Here is an 18703-nt window from a genome sequence, read left to right on the forward strand (position 1 = left end):
GCGATTGTTAGAACAGATCATGAGCTTGCTAAGGAAATCAACTCCAGACTGTTATGCCTGCGTCATATATCCAACGGTCTCCGGCCGAATTTGTGGATCGCAAGATGGTCGCCGAATTTTAAAACAGCCAGGGCGTCGAGCGCATTTTTCGCTTTAAATCTACCCTAATCACATATTGAACGGGGCTCGGGAGGTGCCCTTTGAACACTAGTGATTAGAAATCGCCAGTAAATATACGGGAATCGGGCGAAGCCCGCTAGACATAAGGGCGGGCGTCATTCAACTTTTGGTGGATGATCAATAGGCGCGCCACGAATTTATAGGACATTAAAAAAGTTGAAGACATCATATTTCTGAGGTCTGAGAGAGTGGATAGCACAGCATAGCCACTTATTACTTTGAAAGTTTTGAGAGAGTGAGCCCAGAGGTTGCTGCAGAATTTGCAGAATTTGAGACGGTACAACCAACCGAACTAAGATGCCGCCAAAGAAGACCGAGGGGGTCAGGAAACCCTTTCCTTAGAAGAAGGCGGTTCGAGAGCCTGAGTCTGCTTCACCGAGAAACATTAAAAGTATGGCAAAATGATTGGGATATCCCCAGGGCCAACAAAGAGTGCGCTAGGGGTTTAACGCCTGCCCCCCCCCCCCCCCCAAAAAAAAAAAAAAAAAAAAAAAAAAAATGTGAGGCACACGTGGAAAATGAATGCAAAAAGTAGGTACCCCTAAATAAGTTAAATCCCCTTTAACATATTCCCTTCACAAGGTCTTAATGTAATTACCCCTCAAAAATTACATGCTTTTATTGATATCAACAATTGCAAATTACTTATTATACATACAGTAGGCTTGTGGGTGCACCGTGTGTGAGAGAGAGAGAGAGGGAGGATTGAGGAGTCCTGAAAAGGACTCTCGGCAATCTTTCTTGAGGGTGTGTAGTCCTGAAAAGGAATGTTGGTGTAGTCTTGAAAAAGACTGTTGGTTATTTTTCTTAGCTTATAGTTCTAAGGAGAACCAAGACTACACCAACAGTCCTTTTCAGGACTACACGCCCTCAAGAAAGATAACCGAGAGTCCTTTACAGGACTCCTCAATCCTCACTCTCTCTATCACACACGGTGCACCCGCAAGCCTACTGTATATCTACACCATGCAAGCCGATACTTACAAGCAGCATACATATTATAAAGTTATAAAAACATAACGTCCCGACTCCCGAGGCAAGGGTACCCTAAATAAGTTCAAACAAACTCTACGAATACATTCACACGTACGCATACACATACACTTGTATACACTCTTTTCTTCCCTCTCTCTCTCTCAATCGGCAACTGCGGGTATCATATATCTCAATTTTACTTTAACAATAATATTCTTCATTCCTACGTATATGTTTGCAAAGCAGAGGGGCTCTCTACAAAATATTAGATAGCTACATGTATTAACTACATGTACACGATCCAGACGTATACATTAGGGACTTTTAATAATAATAATAATATTTAATTTTTATATAGCGCTTAATACAAATGTCTCTAAGCGCTTTTAGATTTGCGTGGACTGATACGTGTGACGTCCATTCAAGGCAATGCATTAAAAGGACGTCGATCGTAGCAATCCTCGTTGTTGTTGACTTTTGTGCAAATCTAAAAGTCCCTATTGATACGAAGTCCGAACTGTAACATCCTGTGTAGACTTTGAACTTTGTTCAGTCAGGTGTTGCTTGGCATTGAGACATACAACAGAACAAACATTACCTGATAATATTATTTAAAAATTCGCCTGCTTATTTTGCACAGACGAATCCGTCATAGTATATTACTGTACGGATTCTTCCCTTCAAAGTAACGCTGAGGAATTTATCAGTTAAAAAAGTTTTGAAATTACTCCTATTTGATTTCTTGGGAAGGGAAACCTTTATATACTCCCATGTTTTTAGTTTCCCTACTCACCATTCTCTAATGGGATTCGCCTTTTTCAAAATAGTGATGTCAAAATAGTGATGTCAAAATAGTTACCTTGTAAAATACACCCTGACCTGTTAGCTATACAATAATGACAATTTTGTCGAATACAATATATAGTATTATAGAAAATTTAAAAAGTTGTGCACATCACATTTCTGATGTCTGAAAGAGCGAAAAACATATAACTTTTTAGTACTTCAAAGGTTTTGAGAGAGTATGAACACAGGAGTTGTTGCAGAATTTGCAAAATTGTATAATGTACAGCAAACCAAACTAAGAAGCCGCCAAAGAAGACCAAGGGGGCAAGGAAACCAGGAGGCGGCACGAAAGCCTGAGTCCTGTTCACCGAGGAATATTTCAAATATCTCAAAATGCAGGGGACATATATTCCCCAGACCAGCTAGGCCGGGCCATAGTCCCGAGTTGACATGAGGAGCCCGGCCGGGGCCGATAGTCGCCGCCCGACGGCGGGCCGACACCAGCACGGAGCGCGCTCGACTTTGTATTAGTCGGAGGAACTCGATCCGCGCTCTACCACTGATCTAACTTAACTAATTAACTTTGTTTCAGAACCTAAAATGGTCTGTGATTGTACTGGTTTTTAAAAATTTCAACAACACGACACCGATTTCAAACTGAAAGTGTAGAATTTCCACCAAAACGGACTTACGAGTAAATCATAATTACCTCACTTGGGCCTTGGCGTTCAAAGGTGCATTGACAACTTTGACTTTTGAGCGCGAGCTGAGATATGATAGATACAAAATCACAAACCCCCAGCATTCTATGTTAAAAAATACACATATTGTAATAGTAAATAGTGGCAATGAAATGTTCTTGGATTTTTTTTACAACAACAACAAAATCACTTTTGAGGTGATTTTGGACATTGACAATATTATATATACAAATATATACTGCCTTGAGAAGTTGAGAGCTACGAGCTAGGCTCTGGTTAAATTTATGGGCCCAAGGTGACTGCAATAGCACCATTAAAGTCACCGAGGGACCATAGTTTTAATCCAGACACTCGAATAAAGACAGCATATATTTGTTTTAAATATTTTGCAGCGATCATTCATACCGTTTAGGATGTCAACAGAATGTCGTATTCTCACGTCGAAGTTCAATTTACTTTAATACTTTACGCACTGCGACATGATCAAGTACTGTGTTAATTTTTATTGTCTAATCTCATTATAAATATGAATTTTTCTTGACTTTCCAAATTACTAATTTTTTCTATAAAATCTATTCGTAAATCTTCATACTGGTCACATTTCATAATTATATGGAATTCATCTCGTACAAGATTCATATTACAGTCTTCACAGACTCGTAGATTCGGGGGCGTTTTTTTTTTTTTTTTTTTTTTTTTATCTTCCCGTTTCTATGGGTAAGTTGTGTGTGCTCAGACGTAGTTTGGTGATATTTTTACCTAAATGTATATTTGGTATATACACTGAGTTTTGTGAACCAGGGTCCATTTAGTCCAGAATCTGCCCGGTCCCTTATTGATTCAAGCCGTCAAAGATGGCGGTATCAACAAACTCATAATTATGCTCACCGTCCTAATTAATGATCACACTATCATCGGCTGGTAGCAAATAGGTAGGGTGAGGTAGCGTTGGCAGGTGTGGTGGAGATCAAAGTTAAATAGGCCAGATTCTGGAAGAGGGTCCATTCACTGTAGAGTCAATATACTGCAACCAATCGGACTGCGTACACTCCAATGCATTTGAATGAAGCCTTCTATCCTCCTCGCTCTCCCCTCCCTAGACACAGGTCACGACACCGGCTGTTTCATAGATCAGTAACATCCGGTTCACAGGTCAGTAATCCACACATCACACACCGCACATTTATTACACGTTCACAAATATCACATCAACTGAATAAACACACTGACAGCCTAACACATAAGCAAGGTAAAACACTTTAAATTTGCATAATCATTTCTAAGTTTATTCCGAAAGTATTTCTCGTACTAATTTTTGCTATCTTCATGATACTAGACTATGATTGAGTGATATTAAGTTTGTATACCATGTATATTTATTAATACAATGTACTTGTTTTTGTATGTGTTTGCACTTCAGAACCTGAAGACGGCCTCACAAGCCGAAAGCTCGTAATACAATGTAAAGTACAGCTACGTCTCACGTTTCTAGAGCATTTTCTTCACGCCTACATATTTTGGAACACCCGTTGTCATGTCAGAGTTGAGAATTCTCGCACGTTTATATATATATATCTTTTTCCATCAGGTTATCTCTGTTACTTCTCTCCCTTTTCTTCCCTAGATTTAAATATTTTAACATATTAATGGCATATATAGCAAACATACTGTCTGTAGGTCGATTTTTATTTCTAGTACAGAAAACAGATAAAAAAAGAAAGACTGTGAAATAAGAAGTAGTGGAGTAACTTTAAGGGGGTACCGGTTCCATTGAAAAGGGTACTTCGAGAAAAAAGGAAAACCCACAAAGTGTGAACACAAAGCAGGTTAAAAAAAATAGACATTGAAACTCCAACATTCCAATTGATACGTTATCAATGATCGTCTTCGACATCGTGTTTAACCTTCACGTGGATCTGGATGTAGGAACTAATTTCATCTTCTTCTTTTGGGGGTTACATATCTGCCTCCATCCGATTTGAAGATTCTTGCAGATGGCTGACTCAGTGTGTGTGGGTAGGTGACTTCGGGTGCAGCGTGCATACGATTTATAAGGTGCAAGTAAAAAGTCTTGTCCGGTTTAGCTCTTTGACGGAAGGCTATTGGAGAGGAGGCAGTAGGGATTTTTAGATTTAAACGACGAGAGCGTGGACTGCCGCGTGTGACATTGTGTTAAGGCACTGGGCCGTGCCCGGCAGTGCCTTAAAAGGACGTCACATTACCTTAAAAGGATGTCACACGTGGCGGTCCACGTTCTCGTCGTGTAAATCTAAAAGTCCCTATTGATTTTGCTGAATGGGAGAGCATTCCATGCCTTAACAGTCTTTGGGAAAAGGACTGTTTGAGAAGTTCTGTCCTGCAGTTAGGAATCTGGTAGCCATCTGCATGTACGTGTTGATCGGGACAACATTTACCTGTCGCCAATCCTCTTGTATCTCACCAGTGTTATATGAGATCCTGTGGATGTTGGAGGATTGGAGCGATGATGCTGGATAGCTGGTTCAGAACTTGAGGTGTAAACCATCAGGCCCAGGAGGTTTGTGGTTCTTGAGTTTCTTCATCGGTTTCTCGACACCTTGGACTGTTTAACCTCATGCAATGTCTGGGTATGGGGATGTTTCTGGCAAGAGATGTGGAAGGACTTGTGTTTCTCTATTTAAGACGCATCCAAACTGCCGATTTAGAGTGTCAGCTTTGGCAGTTGCTTCTGTCACTAATAATTGGCCTTCTGATTTTGAGTTCAGCTATGCCAGTGCTATCAGTCAGGTTGTGCTTGATGGATCTCCAGAAACGTGTCCTGGAGCCATACTTTGTAGATGTGTGTATTGGTCTGATGATTGAAGAACCAGGTCTCTGTAGCCTCTAATATTCTTTCAAGCTCTTTGCTTAAATAATGTCCAATACACACCCGTCGATAACATTGACCATATATATGACTTTTAGACATGGATTTTGGTTTTCATTGTAATGTTCTTAATTTTTATTACGGATTTTATCTGTTTGAATGTAGCCTTTGCCATTCCAATTCCTATCTTTATTTCATGAATACCTTTCCTATATGATAGTATACCCGAATATTTAAACGTGTGGGTTACTGCACGCCTTTTCCATCAATGTCTTATTGACATAGAATATTAAATGGCTCATCACATTTAACACGATCAAAGATTTGCATAGTCAATGAAACAGAAATTCATTTGGGGGGGGGGGGGCATTTCATTGCTTCGTCTAGCCATCATTGGTTGACTAAAAATGTCAATTATTTAAACCTTTGTCAAAAACAAATCCAAACTGTGTGTCAGATCGAATTTAAATACTTATGTACAACTATTATTACACACGCACACACAACCATCATCCTGGAATAGAAGGTATATATATACAAATGCCTGTTACTTAAAGGGATTCGGTAACTTTGTCTTAGATCCTTAAAAAAAAATCCTTGATTTAGCTCATGCTGCAATGATAATTATAAACATTTAGGTCAGTCAGGAACCCCATGACTTTTACAAGCCGATTGCCTGTCTGATTATCAAGATATTTATGATTGAAAATCGAAATCAAATTTTGCGTTTGCCAAACGTTTTTCATAACACTACAGTCTATTGGGGAAAACGAGTATGGTAAAACCGGTCACTAAAAGGTTTTTACCTTTTTGAGGCACTTTTTGAATATTTTGAAGCGCAATTTTTTAGGGCTTCAATATAACACCATATCACAGACACTGGTAACACGTATAGGGTCGTGCATCTCAGATTTAACATTGTTAAACGATCCCTTTAAATTCTTGCGTCTACTTTTCTTTTCTTGGATTACTATTTACTATAGTATACAGATACAGCATCATTCAAAATGGCCTCATCAGCTCCAGCATTGCTCGGAGGTTCGTTAAAGGGGAAGGTTGCCCTCATCACAGGTAATGTATAGACTTCATTTGGGACTCCTACATTCTAAGATTTTATATGAATTTTATATAGACCTATTATGGTCAACCTTCATGCACATTTCAAGCAGATTTGCTACTTGCGTGTTAATAAGGTGAATATAGTATAGTATTAATGACTGCTTTGAGAGAAATAGTTGTTTTTATACGCTCAAGGGAAGGTAATTACAATAGCACAATTGTAACCTTCCCGAGAGCGTATAAAACAACTATTTCTCGAATATCAAAGCAGTCATTAATACTTTTATATACCGAAGAGTCAACTTACCAATCAACTGGTAGAACAGGTACTCAGGTAGAACTCAGAACTCCGTAGAAAATAACTCAACCGTAGAACCATAGAAAATAAACCGTAGAACCGTAGAAAATAACTCAACCGTAGAACCGTAGAAAATAACTCTAGATCTATTTGTTAAAAATGTTTACCGTACAATTGTGAAAATTATATGTGGGGGCTTGCACCTGCTGACTAGTAGAAACATGGGCATGGCTACTTGTAGTGATGTTGCATGTGCGTGGGAAGTTCTCTGGGTTACAATTTCCGATCAAAATTCACATTTCACTCACTTCTGACACCATGTGGAATAACTTCAAAATTATTCATCCCTAAAATATCAAATGGTAAGACCGAAATGCCTATACATAAGAATCCAGGAGACCCGTCAGTGTGGCATAATTGCTCACTATGCATATTGAAACTACTTTTAAAAACAAATTCAACACAAAGGGAATAACTCATTCCCAAATCTATGCGATACAAAATAAATCACCACTGACTGAGCCTTGTCTAATGCACTATTGTAAGAAAGAAAACCGACAAAATTTACCTTCGTGCCAAGTACAAAATAGCTGCACCACATTTTTGGTCCATAAACATGGTGTCAGAAGTGAGTGAAATGTGATTTTAGATCGGAAATTGTGCCGATATCTACAGCTTGGTGTGATGCGCTACTGAGTACTGCGCCGATTCCTATGTGTGGGACCGGACTGTGATTGTAAACGGCGGTGAGTCTGCAGCTGCTATAGTATAAAGTCATACCGATTGTCGTATTGAACTATGAATCAATCAAGTCTCTCATTTGATCATCATCAAGAAGCTGAAATCTTCGGAGCATTTCTTATTCAGCCATTTTGGCCTAGTACAGACGGTCGTCTGCGCTGCTGGCAGCCTACTAGGGAGTCGGGCTAACTCGCCCCACGGGACATCTCGCCCCAGCGAGATATCCCGACATGATTTATCGATCGAGAGATACCAGTAGTCTGCTAATTAACGGCCAGGACGAAAGAATGTGAACAAATATCAGCCATATCGTCTAAAATGTACAATGAGCACAAACATATACACATTGGTAACTCTCGATCAATGAATCGTGTCGGGACATTTCGACCCAGTCTTTGATGCTGGGGCGAGATGTCCCGTGGGGCGAGTTAGCCCGGATTCAAATTGGTAAAATATAGCGACCAATAATTCTTCGCACACGTACGGTATCCTCGATCGCTCAGACCATTTTTTAACACGTAAACCTATGGGGTAACCATGAAGACTGACCTATTTTCCCAATAACCATGGTTATTGGGATTTTGAACTGTTTTTTAATCATGGTTACCGGGAATTTTCGGGAACAGTTAAAGTTTATGAATGCAATTTCGACCAATCAGATTGCTGGATTACTTAAGTGAGGTATATAATTGACCATAATATAGGTCTATATAAAATTCATAGAAAATCTTAGAATGCAGGAGTCCCAAATGTCTTTTTATTGCACCAACTTTAGCCCAATGCGACACCATAATATGATGTAATCGTTGATTCAACCTACGGAGTAGGATTCTGTAGGATTCTATATAGCCTTATCCATTACCTTGAATATTTTTCGTAATGAAAATGGCGCTTAAAGAGAAGGTTGAGTTCTGGGAAGAGGTGAAAAATAATTTGTGAGCATTACTCATTCTTATTATGCAAGTGTGGAAGAACATCAGTTAAGACATATTCCCTGAAAAGCATGGCTCTTCGAATGCCTTCATATTCTATGCATGTAACATCGTAAAATCGGGGGGGGGGCGGCTTTTTACGCCATGTGTTCAAGTAGTCCCATATACATCTTTCTGTGCAAGTGTTTGTAACTTTATCAAGACTTGGCCAAATTTCTTATCATTTTGATGATTCCAGAACCTTGCAATACACACAAATTCTTATATGCTAGATGATCAACCTTTTCTGGTCGGTTCCACACCGTTTCTTTCACAATACAATCGCATGACCAGAACTCAACTTCATCTTTAATAAGTAATCAGTGTTGTCATTGTTTGTAGTTATTGTTATTATGGTTAATGTTTTTCTTATAGTTGAAATGTGTGAACATTACAGTTACGAATAACGTAATCTACACATGATTTCTATGGTATTGTAATATCAAAAACTTTTGCGATCAAGTTAATTTACCGCATGCGCATACAGTAGGTGCTGCATGTTACACAAAATGTTCCTTGCAATTCATAAACGAGCCTTATTGCCTTTTCTCGAACGTAATTAGGCGCCAGCTCAGGGATAGGGGCCGAGATGGCACGTCACTTCGCTTCCCTGGGATGCCGATTGGCCCTGACAGGACGTAACATGGAAACGCTTCAAGAAGTTACCAATGAATGTAAATAAAATCAATTTTCATACATTTCCATTTCTCAAAAAAAAAAAGTTTACTTCAGTGATCACACGTGTACCCGAAGTACATTATTGGGAACTTTTTTTCACTTGTCATTCGTTAGGATAGTTTCATAAAATTTGACAAATGTAATATTTAGCATACTTTAATATGTATTTTCCGAATAAATCAAATGCACAGTGTAGCTTGTAAAGGATATGAACAGTTTCCTATTTATATCGGTATCTTCATAATCTCATAATTGTTTTCATATTTTGTTTACATTTTCCTTTAATTTTGCCATTTCTCTCTCTCTCTCTCTTTGTTTTTACTATTATTTAATGCAAGTGGGACCTATTTTATTTGCATCACCGAACAGATTATAGTTAATTTATATATATACAATCATGTTCATAGCATTACACAAGAAATGTAATGGAAAGTATTTGTAGGCCTCTGGCGCATTATAATTGGCCATAGGGCAGAACCAAAGTGCTCCAAAATAGGAAATTGTTGATTGTAATCTGCTTAATTTGTGAATGTCCTAATGGAAGATAGCACCCTACTACAGAACAATTTAAGGTGGTGGTTGCCCCGTTTTTCTGGCGAATACTACCAGGTAGAAATGTGTTTTGTTGAAAATAATAAATGAACTATCACCTTATTATCAATTGATCCTGCATATAAATAGACACTTGTTTTTGCAAATTCGTTTAGGTATTAGGAGAGGGCTCGACAAAAACAAGGTAGGTTGGCTGTTTTGATATGAACTTACTGGGAGTAATGTATTTCCCTTCATAATTCTCTTTTTAATGCATTATCAAACGAACAAATATATAATATAAAAAATATATTTCATATAGAACTACTACTACAACTACTATTCTTACTACTTCTTCTACTAGTTGTTTAGACCATTTATTTTGCGACCAGAATGTATTACTGATTGATCGAGTAAGAAAGATGTGCCGTGCAGCCTCCTCTTTATATAAAATGGGAGAAATGAGGGTTTGACGGAAAGAGACTAGTTCATGGACTCGTAATCCTTCAAATTAATAATTATAATGCTCTTAATAGATACAAAGTTCTATGGGTAACGCTATTTTCAGGTTCTTCTCTCCTCCTCCTCCCCTTCTTACTACTATACTATACTGCTATTACTGATAATACTAATACTCATGATGATGATGTGTTCTTTTCGTTGACATTTTAAAGCTTAGCAATTTAGTATGCACCTGTCTTTCTATTATTATTGTTATGTTTGTATCAATATTGTTATTAGTTACTGTAGTAGTATTAGTAGTAGAAGTATAAGTAGCATTTCAAAAATATTATTATTTAAATTTTGCCCAGATTTTAATGATCCAAGCTGACTTTGAGCTGGAAGCTGATGTGAAGAGAACTGCAGAAGAAACCATACAGAAATTCAACCAGATTGATGTGCTGGTAAGGATTACTCATGATGACAATAATTTAAAGCTTCCTTCGAAATCACTAGCATATAGTGCCTTCTGACAATTTTAAGAAAGTTCGCTAGACCGACATTATTGTTTTACAGTGAACTGTCGGTCTCGTGGGATGTAGCCATTTTTATGCTAATGTTGAAAGGAAATAACTTGCAATTTAAAAGAAAAAAAAATACCCTCGACCTGGAGGTGCTCTCTGGTGTTGCGTGGTTGCATTCTTCCATGTACCCACATCTTTGTCCAGTGCTTCTCATTGTGATTTATTACAGCAATATTTACTCAATTTTATCGAATTTCAATGAGGATCAAATGTCACTTTACACGGTTTCTCCTTTTTGCCTCTTACTTACTATGTGATTAACCATTGAGATTAACAGGCCCATTCACACATAACAATTAGTGCGATTTTTAAATTTCACTGTTTTCTGTAGGTGTGAACACCCCTATTGTAACTTCTTTCACACCAAAATGGCATGACCATGCACCGGGAATATGCATTATTTAAACTATGGTCACATCCCACCCCCCCCCCCCCCCCAAAAAAAAAAAAAAAAAAAAAAAAAAATAGTCTGCTCGGCAGCCGGGCGGCGAGTTTTTAGCCAATTTTGCCCGGGCACCGCTTGTTTTTTTTTATAGGGCATCGCTCGGTCGCCGCTGAAGTTTTAGGGCGGAGTTAAAATTCGGCGGCGCCTGCTCACTTTTCACTTGCCGCCCAAAATACGCTCGGTGCCCGGTCGGTCGCCGCCCGGGCACCGACCTAATCGAGCGTTCGCCGTCGAGCGACTTAGGTCAAAAATCGAAGCCGCTAGGTTAAAGACTGTTGAACGGTCGCCGCCCGGTCACTGGGCGGTGAGTTCAAAATCGCTCGGCAGGCTTGACCTAGCGGCTTCGATTTTTGACCTAAATCGCTCGACGGCCAACGCTCCATTAGGTCGGGCATCGAGCATATTTTGGTGTCCCGCCGATCACCGACCGGCCGCCAGGCAATTTCTTTAAAATAAGCCGGTGGCCGGTTGGAGACCGCTCGAGAATCGATGGGTTATTAGTCGGTCACTGCCGGGACGCCGCCGGAGAAGCTCCCCGCTTTCGCCCAGTTTTGATCTAAATTAGACCACCGAACGACGGGAAATCGACAGGGCTCTACAGCCTGCTCAAATTCTCCAATAATCGTTGGGCGATGCGTAAATTCCAGCGGGGACCGAGCAGGCTACAAATCGGTCAGTCGCCGCTCTGAGTTGTGACCATAGCTTTACTCAAAGTTCTCTAATAAAAGTGCTTATGTAATTGTATCTTCTCTTTTTACGTTTTGTGCGACTGCAGGTCAATAATGCAGGAGTGCTTACAGCAGGTTCAGTAGAGACCGTTTCTTTAGAATCTTTTGATAAAATCTTTGCCGTGAATGTGAGAGCACCCCTCCAGCTCACCCAGCTCCTAGCGCCACAGCTGATCAAAACTAAAGGTAAGTGTACAGACACCATATAATTACATGCATTTTTACATGTGTTATTATCCCAGAAATATAAATGAAAAAACAAATTGAAATTTGAGGGAACTTACTTTAGCATATTCCAAGCTAAAATACTTCAAAAGTATAAAAACATGCAGTGTCCATGTTAATAACAGTACACAATTGAATTCGAATATTCAATATATCAAAAATATACAAAATACTTAGACTACTTAGGAATTCACGGAATATGGGAATCAATTCGGATTTATTATAATATAAAACTAGGAATTCACATGTACTTTGAACAAATCCAATGACCCCATGATGAAACCATCTTTGAGGCTTCTATAATCTTTCTTAAAAGGATGAACAACGACTTGAAGAGCCCGGCGCACCTACCATGACGATTCTGATGACGAGTACTTTCCCCCTTTCTCCTCCTCCTTCTTCTTCTTTTTCTTCTTTCCCTTCTTCATTTTCAGTCTTCTTTTTCTTATAACTTTCAAATGACGTTGCAGCTACAAATGTAGCTATCACTAAGATGAACTCGTGATCTGGCTTGCAAGTGGTGAAAAGAGGGTTATAAAAAATGCAAACTTAATGAGATATTACTTATGTAGCATGATATTTTTTAAAGAGTAGACAAGAGGGCTCTTCCAAAAAGAATTATGTTTCAGTGTCCAGGCAATCTTTCGTCAATCTTTGGCACCAACTACTGCTTTTTAATTTTTTGTCAATTTTTATTTTACTTTGTGGTGCTTAATGAAGTTGACTCTGCTCTGTATTGGATACACGTACAATAAGAGTGCAATAATGATTTTAATCTTGTGCATGCACTCTTGGGTGCACACAACCAATTCATGTTATCGACATTTAAATAGGTCAATACTCTATTTCCTTTATTGACAGGGACTGTGGTAAATGTATCAAGTGTGGTGGGCAAGGTATCGGTAAGTACATAAAACTAACTTCACGTCATGAGAAAATCTAAAACAGGGTCACATGAACAAATTCACGCACTTCGATTGGCATGATGCCTTGCTTTCAAAACGATACTGACGTTAAATGCCGTCATGAAAACAATTTCCACCGATTCCAATCTCTCATCTCCTCATTGTGTTGGAAATACCCAAGGTTGCAATGTCTTTGAAAATAAGATTATTCACTCTCTTTCCTTCTTTATCTTTATATATATACCTCTTTCTATCACACACAAACATGCACACACACGTATACCCTCACCCACCCAATCATGCACCCACACTTATGCCTTCCTGTTTTTTTTTTTAATTACTAGATGCCCGACTTCTTAATCTATAGTATGTCTAAGACAGCGTTGGATCATATGACAAGGTCTATAGCTGAAGGTACGTCTGATATTGTTGTTTTTTTCACGTTGTGCTTCATGATTGTATATGTGTTTTATATTCATATACACCCTCAAGATTTTTCTTTCTATCTTTGTATGTGTTTATGGCATTCGTATGTTCAAATGTATTTTTAGTGGAATTACGGAATTAAGAAATAAATAAATATGAATTTTAAAAATGTTTGACAGTCAGTTGACTCACATGGGTTTCCATTCTTTCCTAAATATCCAAGACGAATAGGCCACATTTTGCTTAATCGTCATTTACAATACGCTTTTTATGCAATGATTGTTTCTGAAAATCTTTGATTATCTTTTCCAACATTTCACCAAATATGGCTTCTCCTAATGTTTTCAATTACCTGTGGAACGTCAAGTGAGAGGTTGCCCCCATTATCCAAATACCGCACTTCTCTCATGAACTGAATCGATTCCGGAACCACGTAACACGATGATTTCTTTTTTGGCATAGAGTAACGGCCATTATTAATTAATTGTATTAAAAACGATAACTTCGTTTTCAATATCCTGATTGTATTAGTCACTTGGTCTTTATAAGATGATGACGTGGATCTTAATCAAATGATTGATTGAAACGCACAGGTGATCAGGCATTTATTTTGCCTAACGCGTAATTCGGATAATGACCGGTCATTATACAATTCTAAATAACCGGTAAAATCATGTTATAAAACATAATTGTATAAAACAAATAAAACATAATCTTAAAAAAAAAATACACATCATTTTGTTCGGGCATTAGTAAATTTACTAATGCCCTCACTGATGTGCATTGTTTGTATATTAAACAATTTCAGTGTAATAATCACCTCACCCCGGCCAAAAAAATGAAAGTTGTAATCAAATTCCTGTTACAGGTACATGCAACTATTGAACTTTTTCAGTTAACATAACTTTTTGTCATTATTTTGGTTTAATTCATAGAACTAGCGCCCCATGGAGTTCGGGTCAACGCAGTGAAGTGAGTTGCAGAAAAGTTTCGATTTTGTAATGGGCACTGATAAGCTAATTAGAACATTGCCCATGAGATACATGATCTTTAATACTCATCATTAATGTTTTATACCAGTGAAAAAATGGATTTGGGGAAAAACATTTTTTCGGCCGGGTTTCTTTTTTATTCGTTCATCACCTTCTAAATTGTTTGATCATACCGTGTTTCACTCTTGTTTTTATTGTGTGCTTAAACGGGTGACTTCTTTAGAGATTAATCTAAAGTGAAAATGTCCAAAGAAATTTGAAAAATTCCCAAGAAAAAATCTCATGTGCTACAAACATGACTTTTAAATGTGGATGGCGGAATGGGAAGGGAACATTCAATCTGATTCGAAACCATTTTCAGTGGGATGCAAAAAGTGACCAAAATGCTCGACGGTTAACTGTCATTCCTGTGTGTCAAGCCTTTTTGAAAAGGGGATGCTGTAGATCACCTTTGCCCCTCTTCGAAGTTTAGCGGGTCCTGATTCTTACGATTACATATAAGACAAATAATCATCTGATCTCTGCTACTCCGTATTATATAACTTTATCAGGCATGAGTCAGATGATAATTCCAGAGGCTACATACTACGACAGAACACGTCTGCGCTTCGATCAATTATCAATGTGTAAATATTTGCATATTTGTTTTCTATTTAAAACTTCATATCAATGATAACTAAAGACTGTTTTTGAGAATATAGTTGCATCAATGTTTCGTTAAAATGCATTGCTTCCTGACGTACTCTACTATAGATATGTTGCCATTTTATATTAGATTAGATGTGTCGTTTTTAATTCGCATTTTGTAATATCTTAAAATGAAATTAAGTTACTATTTTATGTTCATTGGTCAAAATTGGTTTCTTTGTCTGTGTAGCCCTGGTGCTATTGTGACCCCTATCATCAAAAGATCATTCGGGATGACTGATGAGGAAACAGCCCAGGTAAAGCGAGGTCACTTTATGTGATATGCTAGGTTTTTAAGTTAATACTTCGGGGCGGCCTTGTGATGAGATAGATAGATTTGGAATTTTACATCAAGCATTATTCCGTCCTGGATTTTTGATCGGAGTGTACCAATGTCCGGTAGAAAAAATGTTTCTTTGAACGATTTGTTGACCATGTCAAAACTGCAAGGAACTGTGTCCGACGTGACACCGGTAAATCAAATATAATAATAATAATAGTCACACATTTTTGTATAGCGCTTAATACTACGTTTCTAAGCGCTCTATATTATTATTACCCCATTCATTGCATTCAAATGCTAATTCGCACGTGATAGTACACACACTCTGCTTCCTGGGGAACATTCCGGCAAAGCGCCATTTTACATGCGAACACATGCCAATCCAACGTACGTATCAACGTTCGCATCCTACCGGGTACCCTTTAGCACCTGGTTGAAGAGTGGCAAATGTAGATTAAGTTCAAGTTCAAGTTCAAGTTCAAATAAGGTTTTATTCATTACTTGTCAACAAGTCCGAAGACTAAAAATGCAAGTTTACATCGATATAAAAAGCATTCAAAACATAAAGATAACATAGCAAATGAGGACAAATATATAACAATGAATACATTTTAAATCAAAACATTAAAGTAGTAACAAGAAAACAAAACAACAACAAAAAGATTAAAAAATAAAAAATAAATAAAAAAGATACAAAATACCGCTAAATACAAGATATTCCTTTGGTAATGTCTTACCAAAGGACGTAAGTGTCCCGGTGGGACTCGAATCGCGAACCATGTGATTTACAGTCCTTTGGAATATCCACTAGACTACGACATCTCTACATATCTTGCGGCGGGTCTAGGCGGATTTCGTACTGTTACATGAATATCTTGATTTGCCATTAAAGGTAATACAAAGTTTTGGTATGGGGTCATGAATTTGGTTCAAATGAACATATTGGAAGCATATGCGATCCTACAATATTCATTGATCGTTGTCGCGATTGAAATCGAGTCTAAAGTTATGGAATTGTAATTAATAAACTCTTTTTGTTGTATAGCTCCCTCTCAGTGTCAAGATATTAATTAAGCTATAAAACAATGTTCCTTGACTAAAATCGACCAATTAGCTATTCCCGTTTGGAAATTATATATCACAACAACATATTCTGAGATTTTCATGGTCGCAGCTGCAATTGTACGGCCGTAGGCGCTATTTGAAATGTTTATATTCAATTTCTCTCGAAAGCAGAAGTGTTTTAGGGGCTAAATTTTGTTTTGCTTTTAATACATCCACAGGGGCATCCAAATATATTAAATTTGTAAAGAATCACTATCCACCCAATTTTCGAAATTTTCCAAAACTTTGTATTACCTTTAAGCATTGTCCCAGGAATTCACTTATATGGTGGTCGTACGCTTTCATCAACTGAATCCAAACCCTACCTATCCATTTACCTATATTTTAATGAGTTGGTACTTTTCTCATTAAATGATTTCTTATCTTTATCCAACAATCATTTTTCTGAAATTTCACGAATTTGTCGTTCATTGTTGTTGTTTGTCTGTTGATAGCATGATTGTTTGTCTCGGTTGTTGATCGATTAACATTGAGGTACATATATTTTCTCTCTTTTTTTGTTTTGTTACAGTTTTTTGAGAAAATGAAGAGGAATCATGCCATGCGAAGGACTGGTACCGTAGATGAAGTATCCCGGACGATAGCATTCATGGCATCCAACGACTCGTCTTTCACCACGGGGGAAACCGTTGGTATTGATGGAGGGTGCCATCTTTTGGTTACTAAAGTTCCCATATAGGCAATTTTCACTACAAATCAAACCACTCAGCTCTGACACTTCCCCCTAGACAATAACCCCCCTAAAAATTACTACCTCAGCGCAATTACCTCTTAGGAAAAGAAACCTCGGGGACAATTACCACCAGGAAAATTACCCTTAGGACAATTTCCCTGAGCATTCGCCTCTAAAAAAATTTCCGCCTTAAGAAGGTGACCGCTAGGACATTTAGCCCCTAGGACAATACCCCCCCCCCCTCCCCTTTCGTCAAGACAACTACTACCCTTTTAAGCAAAGAACTCCGATGACAATTTACCCTCTGGAAATAATTACCACCTAGCATAGTTGCTCTCGGACTCATATCATCCAGAAAATTACAATCGGGCCAATAATACCTTCTAGAATTTATGCCCCGGATCGATAACCACCCATTGTCTTGGGTGATAAATAATTACCCCTATTGACGGACATCATAAATGCATATGGAAATGTGCATGATTGCCATCCAACCGGCTTGCACTGTTCTTATATAATATATGATTATGTTCTTTTACATAATGATGATATATTACCTGTCTCTTGTTGCTACAATTATGATTCTTTATCTTTCATCAATATCACCATGGACCTACTGCTATCACTGAATTGTTTTTGACGTGCATGAATGTTAAGATGATGGTTTAACTTTGTAATATCTCAGTTTTATATGGAAACTCTGTATTTTTGTTCTAGTCAGATAATCGTATAATTGTCTTTGTTTGTATAATGGGCCCTTATCCATGTTTCTTTTCCAAAATCAAAGTTTCCTTCACGTAATGTATATTTTTATTGTCATGCTGAAGTATGTTTTGTGGTATAATAATTCATTTTGAAATTAAAAAAATAGCCTTCAACATAAATATATGGTATGTATGGTACCGTGTTAACAAAAGAAAAACTAATCCGCTTTCTGGTACATTAATCTCAATTGGTTTTGTCACTCCAGAGCATCGTTTTTCAACCCGGAAAAAGAGAAGTTTAGTTAAATCAAGACATTATTGTTGTTGAATGAGGTTGATTTCGTGAAAGAAACAATTCGGAAACTGCTATAGTATAATATAATTTCGTAAGGAAATAGCATTTTAAAGATAATAAAGTGCTTTTTGTGGGAATTAGAGAGGAGAGAGAGAGAGACGGTGTTTAAAGACTGAGATAAACAGACAATAATGTGAGATAGAAGGAGGAAGTGGTAAGAGAGGAAGAGAGAGACGGAACACGCCTACGTACCTCCCTTCCCCACACATACCCTGTTGCTCATAAAGTTGAAATATTATTTTTTTACCTCTATTTATAGAATTATTTTGACAATGATGTATTCCTAATAGATCTAGGTAATAGTATACATTCTCAGATTTTATTTATGCTTATCAACAAGGTGTCCTACGCCCTTAAGTCATATA

At 37.8% G+C, this 18703-nt stretch overlaps 1 protein-coding gene across 1 annotated transcript; it reads left to right on the forward strand.

Moving 5' to 3' along the window:
* Positions 1–3770: 3770 nt before the first annotated feature.
* LOC115918819 (uncharacterized oxidoreductase TM_0325-like) lies at positions 3771–18201 on the forward strand. Its single transcript, XM_030991584.1, has 11 exons — positions 3771–3891; positions 6471–6558; positions 9120–9230; positions 9942–9970; positions 10578–10670; positions 12011–12149; positions 13050–13090; positions 13438–13507; positions 14455–14491; positions 15389–15455; positions 17118–18201. Exons 2-11 carry the CDS (start codon positions 6495–6497, stop codon positions 17283–17285), a joined length of 819 nt encoding a protein of 272 aa, XP_030847444.1. The 5' UTR covers positions 3771–3891; positions 6471–6494; the 3' UTR covers positions 17286–18201.
* Positions 18202–18703: the final 502 nt, after the last annotated feature.

This window comes from Strongylocentrotus purpuratus, unplaced genomic scaffold (genome assembly GCF_000002235.5).
Source record: "Strongylocentrotus purpuratus isolate Spur 01 unplaced genomic scaffold, Spur_5.0 spur5_scaffold_2, whole genome shotgun sequence".
Classification (NCBI taxonomy): Eukaryota; Metazoa; Echinodermata; class Echinoidea; order Camarodonta; family Strongylocentrotidae; genus Strongylocentrotus; species Strongylocentrotus purpuratus.

Excerpts from the sequence above, each read along its gene's own strand:
- LOC115918819 (XM_030991584.1), top strand. The coding sequence starts at position 6,495 with ATGGCCTCATCAGCTCCAGCATTGCTCGGAGGTTCGTTAAAGGGGAAG. Across the intron at positions 9,971-10,577 it reads GAGGGCTCGACAAAAACAAG|ATTTTAATGATCCAAGCTGA; the intron begins GTAGGTTGGCTG and ends AATTTTGCCCAG. Across the intron at positions 10,671-12,010 it reads TCAACCAGATTGATGTGCTG|GTCAATAATGCAGGAGTGCT; the intron begins GTAAGGATTACT and ends GTGCGACTGCAG.